This window comes from Montipora foliosa, chromosome 7, assembly GCF_036669935.1.
Source record: "Montipora foliosa isolate CH-2021 chromosome 7, ASM3666993v2, whole genome shotgun sequence".
In the NCBI taxonomy this organism is placed as follows: domain Eukaryota; kingdom Metazoa; phylum Cnidaria; class Anthozoa; order Scleractinia; family Acroporidae; genus Montipora; species Montipora foliosa.
The window spans coordinates 25,141,644-25,151,643 of NC_090875.1; the positions used below are offsets into that span (position 1 = coordinate 25,141,644).

Sequence of the window (10,000 nt, forward strand, 5' to 3'; positions counted from 1 at the left end):
TTATTCATTTTTCCCTCGGGCTATTAGGATTTGCAACCACTCACCTGAAAATGTAATCTCATTCACCAATGTGCCGTCGTTTCGGTCTTCCGCTCAGTCTGCAATGAGATCCTTGAAGGCACCTACAGTAGTACCTTTGTGTTAAGCTTATATGGACGGGAAGGAGTCTTTTACCGGTAATTAAAACACTCGTAGAATCAATACGACCACAACATCCTCTTTTTTTTTTAAATTAATGATAACCTGTCTTGGAGTCGGAACACATAAATCGCTTAACGAAAAGCATTGCATCCGGCATCGGGGCCTGAAACGCGTACGACCTTTTGTTCCAGCCTCGACATTGCTGTCAATTTTCAACTTCGATTGGTTGCTCTGTCGTGTGGGACCATCCAACAAAACGTTAACCCTCGCAGCTACAAAATCGTGCTGCGACGACGCGGACGTACTTATTCAAAAATTGGGTTGGAAAAAAACTCGAAAACCACCGCAAATTCCAAAAAGCTGTTGTGGTGCACAAATCACTCCATAGTCTATAGCCCCTGAATATCTTTGAATATATATTTGTGGACCGTCACGGGCAGCTTGACTACATACTTCTTAAGGGACTCCGAGTCCAAACTGGTTGTTCCAAAGCCTCGCACTAATTATCTGAAAAACAGTTTTTGTTGCAGTGGCGCGGGGCTATGGAATAGCCTGGCTGTCGAATTGCGGCAAGCAAGTTTCGTTCAGGCTGCAGCGTCTTCTTTTAGCTATAGTTAGTATTTTAGTACATGCGGCACTCTTAGAAAGCAGGTTAAATAATTTCTACTTTCTACATGTTTATTTTGTTCGTATACTCGCGCGCTTCAAGTTTATTTGACGTCGAGTTTCCTCGTCCCCAGTGTCTTCCGAGGATAGAACCCAGTCTTTTTAGGAAAAGTTTGTTTTTTTTCTGTTAGGTCTTCTACTTTTATGCGTCTCGTTTTTATACCAGACGGCTTTAACTTCTCAGACGTTAAATGGGTCTTGACGACTTTAACGTCTCTAGCATAAAAACGGCCATTTAACTCAAATTTTAAGAACGTATTAAGACCATTCCTCAGGCTGAGAGTCGATTAATTTAAGAACGCTTTCCTTTTGCTTATTTGTATTTTAAATGAAAACGTAAAATAAACTTAAGGCAAATTACTGTAAACTGTAACATAACAATGGTTTTCTTATTGTATGATCCTCATCTCAGTTTGTTATGATGAGCGGGCTCAATCGAGAAAGAGGCTTTTGCAGGATATGGACGAAGAACTAGATCTGGCTCAGGCACTTGGCTTGTGTGCCGTAGCTATGAAGAGACCAAGGAAAGGACGAAGCGTGGATGAAGAAAGGAGTTCCTCGTTCCTCGCGACTCCTTCAAATTCTTCTTGGCGGCCGTGTTCTTTAAGCGCTAAGCCTCGATTTCAGGATTAAACGCTAACTCGTGCCAGTCGTCTGTGGACGAGTAAGGGCTAAATGCGTCCCAGTAAGGGCATCCCGTTTTTATACTAGACGTATTTAACGTCTGAGACGTTAAAGTCGTCTGTTAAATGCGTCTAAACGACGCACTTAACAGAAGACGTTAAAGCGGTCAGACGTTAAAAGCGTCTGTCTTATTTACCGTTTTTATACTAGACGTTAAAGTCGTCTCGAGACGACTTTAACGTCTCTAGCATAAAAACGGCCAATCTCGGCCTCAACGTTCTTATAAAAAAGGTTCTTATAAAAAAAAAAAAGAGTGTAGCTTGACTAATCACTGACAACGACCTAATGGAACATGTCGGGGTGACTGATCAGGAGCTGCTTAAAAAGACAACGTGGAGAGAATAATAATTAAATGGCTTTTATGCAACGGTACCTTGATTAATCTTTATATCAACACAAATCAGTCACAACTTTTTCGAAAGCGGTTTTCCTAAAGCAGGTGCGCGCTCGCCTCAAAGCCGTAAAGTACTATGTACAACCATGAGGACATAGTAACCTTTCTTTTTTCGCGGTACATGTCAATAAACTTTCACAAAAATGCAGTCACCACTAACCAACATTTTATGCAAAACAATTTCGATAATTTCCCAATTCCCCAAGTTAATGCCTTTTCGCTGTTTTAGGTTGGCTTAATTCGAGACTTTTCGCCAATCGTTATAAAGTTATTATCTCGCTCACAGAGTAGAGACAGACATGGAAAAGCATTTAGCTTTTATTACATCGCAGAGTGTCTCGATGCAAAAATTGGTGACGAGGTATTCAATAGATATAACAAGTATTTTATACAAGTCACTTTAAAGGACGGTGCCTACTAATTTAAAGGTATTTTTGCCCCGGTTTATGATTATGCAGAAAATGTAGATCTTAACAAATGTTATTGAAATCCAAAAAGAAAATTGGGGGTAACCACGCATTTTTCAAAGATAATTGATGAATAATATTCGTAAAAAGCTTTAAAATACAAAGAAATGTATGGCGTTCTTTATCAAATTGAAGCTTAATTATCTCTCAAAAATGCATGGTTACCCCCAATTTTCTCTTTGGATACCAAGATTACTTACTACGATCTACTATTTCCGGATAGGTTTAAAACGCGCAAAAATATCCCTGTATTTACAAGCACAACCCATGCATAGGAAATCCGAGTATCTCGAGATGCGCAAAACGTATGCGCAATAACAACAGTAGGCGCCGTCCTTAACATGGAACAATACTCTATGACCTGATGATAAAATAATTGATGCTTTTTGTTGCACGATTTGCTTTTACTGATTTGAAAAAATAAGAGATGACTCTGGTGCCATTGTATGTTTAAAGGGTGTACTAATAAACAATTCCCTTCAGCATTTTTCTACAGTAGTATTCCTTTACAGTGGATTGTACTGAAATTGCTTGGGTGACGCGCTTAATCCCATGCAACAGGTTTTAACAGCAGGGGCCTCAGCCGTAAGTGTTTGTTAAGTAACTTAAAGCATTTGGAAACAAACGAGCAAAACATAAGGAAATTAAATGCTTGGTACATTTAATATGGGGAAATGTCTATTTGACTGTTTCAAAGCGCTTTCAATAAAAAAGAGGTCATATATTGGAATGGAACTTATTTTGCAGAGTGCCCGACACTCAATGACAAAGGTACTTATTAAAAATTGGCTGAAAATAGTGTTAGTTAAATCATGCATTTTTGGCTAGATTTCGAGCTTTGTGCTGAATAATCTTGCAGGTGGGTTGGAATTAGCTTCGTGCATAAAGCTGTAAAACGAATTGTTATTGGTTTAAGGTTCCAGAACCTGTCAATTGACTACGCGTTTGAAATATGTCGTCATGGGAACGACAAAAATTAACGCTATTTTAATATTTCATGTCATTTTCGCGCGTGTTGTATGGGGAACGCGGAGTAGGTTGATGAACAAACATTGATAACAGTGAGGGATTACAAAAGCAGATTTGTGAAGGACTTCGAAAAACTTTGGTTGTGAAATCATGTCGGCAGAAGGAGAAGATACTCCAGCTGAAGCACCCGCAGAAGAAAAACCAGCCGACGGAGCCGCCGAGGGTGAAGGCAGTGCAGAAAAGCCGGCGGAGGAAAACGCGAATGAAAATCCAGCGGAAAGCGGCGATAGTGAAGCGAAGGCCGATGGCGGCGACGGCGAAGAAAAAAAGGATCCTGAAAAATCAACAGATGAAGAAGATGCGGAAAAGAAAGCACAAGAAGAAGAAGATCAAGGGTGCTGTTGTGTTTTAGTTTAGCATTGAAATATTTAAGGACAATACTTCAATGATAGTTTGACATCAAGTTACCGACTTTGCAATCACCATCATCTTTGAGAAAATGATTGGATATAAAGACGAAATTACAAACAATTGCAGACATTGGAAGGAAACATGCTTTATTATCACTGAAGCTACGACAACGTTTTACATTTGAATGAGCATTTTAAAATTATAAAGTTTGCCGGAAATATTTCAGGCTTTTCCACGTTAAAAGAACAATTCATGGATAATACGAAGTTCTACATGTGCGATAGTATTCCTCTACTGTATTTGCTATTTTAAATTGGAAGAGAGGAGATTATATGTTTTAGATGTGAGTAGTTTTGCACTAAAGATATAATTCATTTCGCCACACCCAAGTTACCATTTTAAGTTAATGCTAAACGATTCGGCTGTCTAAAGTTTAACTGAAGAGTACTGAATATTTTATTGCTTACCAACAACTACGTATACAAAGGTGAATTTAATGAATTATTTTCAATGATTTTGGCTTTTTATCACAGCCAATATCAGTGAAACAGATCAGGCACTTCAAGTTTCTAGAAAAGTTATACGGTATTACCAAGTACAAAGCCCTTCAGCTAATGTCATCATTTCTTCTAATGTAAATTCAAACCTGTTATGTGTTGACAGACATGCCCGTGTTTATAATTTCTGCTCGCGTACCTTGAGACTGTGCCATTATCGAAATTTTATATCTTATATTGACTTTTAATTGTTGGTATTGTATAAAAAACGTGCGTGTAAAACCTCAGTTAGAAAACATCGAATAATGATTCTCAATTATTGCTCTTAAAAGGAACGAATTGCAGCACTGTTTAACAAGATTTTGCGGGTATAGAAATAAAATGTTAATGATCAAAACTAAAACCGTTTAAATATTATTTTGTACTTATTAAATTACTTCGCCGTTTCTATCGAGCATTCCAATTTCTCATGCCGTAAACATTTGAAAAGACCGTCATAAATTCTTAGAGCAGGAAGCTGAGCATTTATGGGCATGTGATTTTTTACCAATCTGTTTAGATAAAGGACCTGTGGTTTCTAACTGGAGAAAAAAGACCTCAGCGAGAAACTATTGAAAATCTCAATGTTGAAGATAGTAGAGCTTAAATGTTATGCCTGAAATACGAAAACGTTTAGGAGCCTTTCACCTTTTTCTATGGCCCTGGGTGGTACACTAGATGGATTACCCTCCCCTCCCTTAAGTCAACGCACACGCGTGCGCGACGTCATCCGGCTTGCGTTTCATTTTGAATCTCAGTGCGAACGCGACACAATATTTTTTTGTTTGTTTAGTTTTTTGTTTCATTCTAAGGTATTTTTCTGCACAATGCCGCAAGGACAAACTTTTCCAACTATTTTAATAGCTGTAGTTCTTTTCTGTTCTCGTCTAACTGTGAATGACAGTCAGAGAACTCAAGGTAAGTCCAGATACCTTTTAAGTTCTTATCTTACTTTTCAAAATAAAGCAAAGTCGTCTTTAAACTCTATCTTAGATGACAGAAGTACTGAGTGAAATATCTTTTGTCGTTTATCTCATTAACTTGATGAAGTTAAGCTTATGTATACCCAGAGGAAATTTTACATTTCCTGTAAAATGGTTTACTTTGCTGCTGATAACACTTGGAATACATATTATCAGTCTTAACTGTTTTGAGCTTTTCTATGGACCACTTTAACAAAAATGAATTTCAACGGGCAAGAATCAGCGGATAATCTTATATTTGCCAATAGATCACCCTCGACTCCTTTTTGGCACTTTTTAAACTGGATAGCATAGTGCAACCCAATTCTACGGCATTCGTAGAAACACAAAAGACAAACTTTTTAAAGTTTGGAAAGAAGGCGACCCCAGATACAAGACTATAAAGAAAAAAACGATCTTGATAAATAATTTCCTGTTTTCCACGCTGCAGAAAAAGGAGAGAGGGACCACAAACATAGCTCGGACCTTCACCATGAAAACATGAAAAGCGGTGTTGCTCTTGAACAAGATGGCGCCGAGACCTTGAATCTGCGTGCAAGTAAGCAAGATACGGAGAGAAATTATTCGGGAAATGGTATGCATTGCATTATGTCTCAGTTAAGCAGCATGCCCGTTTAATTACTTTAAAATATCAACTAGAAAATGCGGTTAAAATGAAGGGTGTTTTGCTTCCAATAGACGTTCGAAACTTTCAAAAAACTACGGTTGAGAAGTCCACTCTTTGTTAAACATTTCAGATCTCACTGTCCGTTAAATATCTTTTCTTTAGATCATACCCGGCAGATAAACAAGGGACATATCTATTATCGTGCTCAAAAGAATCATCACAGGAGAGAAGCTCTGGACGATAAAAACGTGAATCATTTGTACTCTGGAGAAAAGAGCCGCACATCATCTCATGACCTGCCTGATCAAGAAAACAGCGCATGGGATCACTTTGAAATGCATCTTCATTCTCACGGAATCAACGAAAATGAAGGGGAGTTTGGTTACTTGGCAGAAGACAAAGAAATGAATGTATCTCAAGATAATGACAACGATCTTTCAGGTGAAGTGGAACACGATCACGAACATGTGAAAACGTCGGACGTTCATCGGCGTCTTCTGCCGAAGGAGACCTACTCCAACGTTAAGGAGGACGTGCACCTCAACTCGAGGCACACGCATCTGACAAGTGGTTCTCACGTGGATGAAAAGTGGATTCATCAGGAAGTAGATGGCGAAGCTAACGAGGGAGGCGGATTCTGGGACGACGATGAGGAGGGCACTAAACACCGACGTGATGTGGAGTGGATGGAACAAGGAAATGGGAAAGAAGACAATGGTGACGAGGTCGAGGGAACGCTCAAGGGAAAAAAAGAAACGACTTCAAGGCTTCAGGAAGGTATTTATTCGTGATGGGCATCTTTTATGTGCGCAATATTTATTATATAAACACCAATGACATACCAAGTGAGCCTTGACTCGAAAACATATCTTCACACGTGAAAAGATCACTGTTGCTATGGTTACATATAAAAGTCGCGTCTTTCAATGCCTTTCGTGAAATGATTTAGTATTTCATTGGTGTTTATAAAATAAATAGAACATTACATGGCCGCTTGGAGATGCGAAATTTCTCTCCTCGTGTTGACAACTATTTCACTCGTTCGCTGCAGTCACTCGTGAAATACACTCGAAGAGAAGTTTCGTATCTCCGCGAGGCCATGTAATATCCTCTATTTATTAGTGTTATTTACTGGGTCATATTGATACGGCAATGAAAGAAATGCGTTTTCGTGGAAAAACAATAATTCATGATATTTAAAAGTACTAATACCCGGAATGTTATTAAAGCAACATTTTTTTAACTTCTGCTCCTAGTTAATGGGCTTCGAAGAGACCTCATTCAGAGATTTAAAAAATCAGGATATTTGAGCAACGATCAGGACAGCGAAGATTTGTACATTGCGGACAACGATGAACTTAAAGAAAAGCTTCATACAGTGGAGATGGGTTCTGCTGTCGACAGGAAGGAGATTGGAGAGGGCGGTAAAGAGGACAAACAAGAAGAGAATAATGAGAGATTTCGAAGAGGTATTTCCAGGCATCTGCTGCAATTTGACACCAAGGAACCAGGTACGTTCTCGGTCACACTGATTTCTACTTGAGAGGTACTAAAGACCGCCATTGACACACATCAAAGAAAAAGAAAGGAAAGGGAAGAAACTTTATTTAAGTGTCTAATCTTCTAGTGCTGGAGCACAAAGAACACTGCATGTAAATTGAAATTAACAAATCAAGGCAAATCCAATCAAATTTTGGGTTTTTGAGGAGAGGGGAAAACCGGAGTAACCGGAGAAAAACCTCTCGGCGCAGAGTAGAACCAACATACTCAACCCACATATGACGCCGAGTCTGGGGAATCGAACCCGAGCCACATTGGTGGGAGGTGAGTACTCTCACCACTGCGCCCTCCCTGGACCCTCAAGAATTGAAATTGAAGAATTGAAATCAAGGGAAATTCTCTCCACTGAAACCAGCCAGCAGATATCAAGTGACTTTTTAAGGGGATAATACATGTTCAATGCATCTTTTTTTGTAGGTTTGTACGAAGTTTTTTTTAAAATTAAACATGGTATGAATGAGCAATCACAACACAAAAATACCACGTGACCAGCTCAAATAGCGGTAAATGACAGGTTGATTTCGATATATTAAAATTGAGTCCTAAATAAAAGACACCATCTCGAGGCTTTGAGGAATAAACTCATACAAATCCTTTTATTTATTCCCCAGAGCCTCAAGATGATGCCTTTTGTTTAGGACTGAATTTTAATATATCGACTTTGGTCTATTGGTTGATTAGTACAAGTGCGCCTGTCTTTTTATCAGTTGGTCTTTTTAAGTGAAAAGTCGGTTGTGACGGTCACTTCTAAAAATTCCTCTCTTTACAGTTTCGTCGACGACCGAGTGTTCTCACCCAGCATTACCTGGCAAGATACCTAACAATAGTATGATCTACAACCGAAACGAGTGTCGCTTGTGCCAGTGCATAATGGGCGAGCTGATCTGTGAGCCAAAACCTGAACTCTGTTACCAGCGCTACTGGTTGGGAAAACATCTGTGCCATATGGAGGAAGGGGAAGCATTGCGTGATGGTGAACGGCATTTCGATGGATGCAACAACTGTTTGTGCCGCAATGGTGAGACAATTACCTTCAACATCAGTATTCACTTGTTTCAATAGATTTTTTGGGGGATACTGTTAAGGCTATGGAATACTAGCTAGCTTGTCGGTAGTTAAAGGCCTGACCCTGCCACCGTGTTATTTCCCTATACAAGCAACTTCGTTTTGCTAACGAAGAGGTTATCCTCTTAAGAATCTGTGTCGCTGCATTGGTAGTGAGTGAAACAAGAAAATTTGATTTAATCAAGCAAGTTAAGCATTGATAAAGAAAAATTAACCACCATTAAGACCCGGGAAAACGGTTCCAATATCTGCTCCATTTTGTTGAACGATTTTGATTGCTGGGGTGGCCAAGCGCTTTCAATGCATCATCGACATTTGATTCACGAAAGGCCTTGTATTCAGTCCCAGGCTTCAGTTGCGGTTGTTACTATGGATTCCGACATGGATACGTCATTGAGAGACCGATTAGTGCGCACGCGCATACCCAACAATGTTGGTTAAGCACGCGTGTTTTTGAGACGCGGACGGCAACCGGAAGTGACCTGTTTTCCCTTTCAACTTGTCTTCACTCAACCACATTTATAGTGCTAACTATCTTTTCTCCATTAGAGATGATTAGTATAAAAATCTAGGAGACACCACTGTCCTGGCACGCGAAATGTTCTCTTCCGGTTGCCGTCCGCGCCTCAAAAACGCGCGTGGAATTACCTGTATTTTAACGCTCAAAAATTTACATATTTTGTTTTCCTGCTTTATGCAAAACAAATATCGATGCAAAAGTAAATAAACATCGATACACAGTATTTAGGAGGAGCAGAAGGAAGTTTTTAGGAAGTGTCGATCGAGAATAATATATTTTGCCGTCAGCAACAAAATTTGCGACATGAAAACAACATAAAAGCGAAAAACATTTTGGGAGATTTTCACTCCGTTCAATTTTTCTATTGTACTTTTACATCAGTGACATCGAATTTAGCGGGTGCCGTGATCAATTTATTTTGCGTGTTTACTCACGAAACAAAGGATACATCTGGGTCAAAATGATGGCAGGACACTGGGTTTTTGTTTCTGTTAGTTTGGGTGTTGTTCACTTTCAAGGGTTATAAAGTTTGACAAGAAATGTACGAATTCAACACAAAGATCACAATCGGCGCCTCGAGGTTGACCATTGTTTCTGCAAAGTCAAAAATTTACTCTCCTAGACGAAGTTATTTATCACCACGTAATTCCATCGTTTTGGAAATAACAGCTGCTTCATTATTCATCAGCGTCACAAATTCTTGCCGATTTTGGGGCTCATTTTGTTGAAACTCAAGCACGCCTTCAACAGACCTGTTTATTTTCGTGATTTATGCACGTGCTGCGGGCCTAATAGAACCACGTCTTACGACCGGTAACATTTACAGTGCACAAAAAAGGAAAATAAAATAAACGAAAAGCCTGAGCTCTGAATTGAGAAAAGCGACTCTAGAAAAAAAAAATCCTCTTTCCCAGACAAATCTTTATTATTTTGCAGGTGAATTACTGTGTACCCGCATCCGCTGTCCCTCGGCGGATAACAACTATACTAATTACGG

At 39.3% G+C, this 10,000-nt stretch overlaps 1 protein-coding gene across 1 annotated transcript in view; it reads left to right on the top strand.

Moving 5' to 3' along the window:
* Positions 1 to 7,205: 7,205 nt before the first annotated feature.
* LOC138011537 (reversion-inducing cysteine-rich protein with Kazal motifs-like) overlaps positions 7,206 to 10,000 on the top strand; it is a 7,748-nt gene continuing 4,953 nt past the window's right edge. The window contains exons 1-3 of the mRNA XM_068858594.1: positions 7,206 to 7,369; positions 8,188 to 8,436; positions 9,940 to 10,000. The exon at positions 9,940 to 10,000 is cut by the window's right edge and continues 211 nt beyond it. Coding sequence (XP_068714695.1) covers positions 7,243 to 7,369; positions 8,188 to 8,436; positions 9,940 to 10,000 — 437 coding nt within the window. The 5' untranslated portion in view covers positions 7,206 to 7,242. The remainder of the gene's footprint in view (positions 7,370 to 8,187; positions 8,437 to 9,939) is intronic.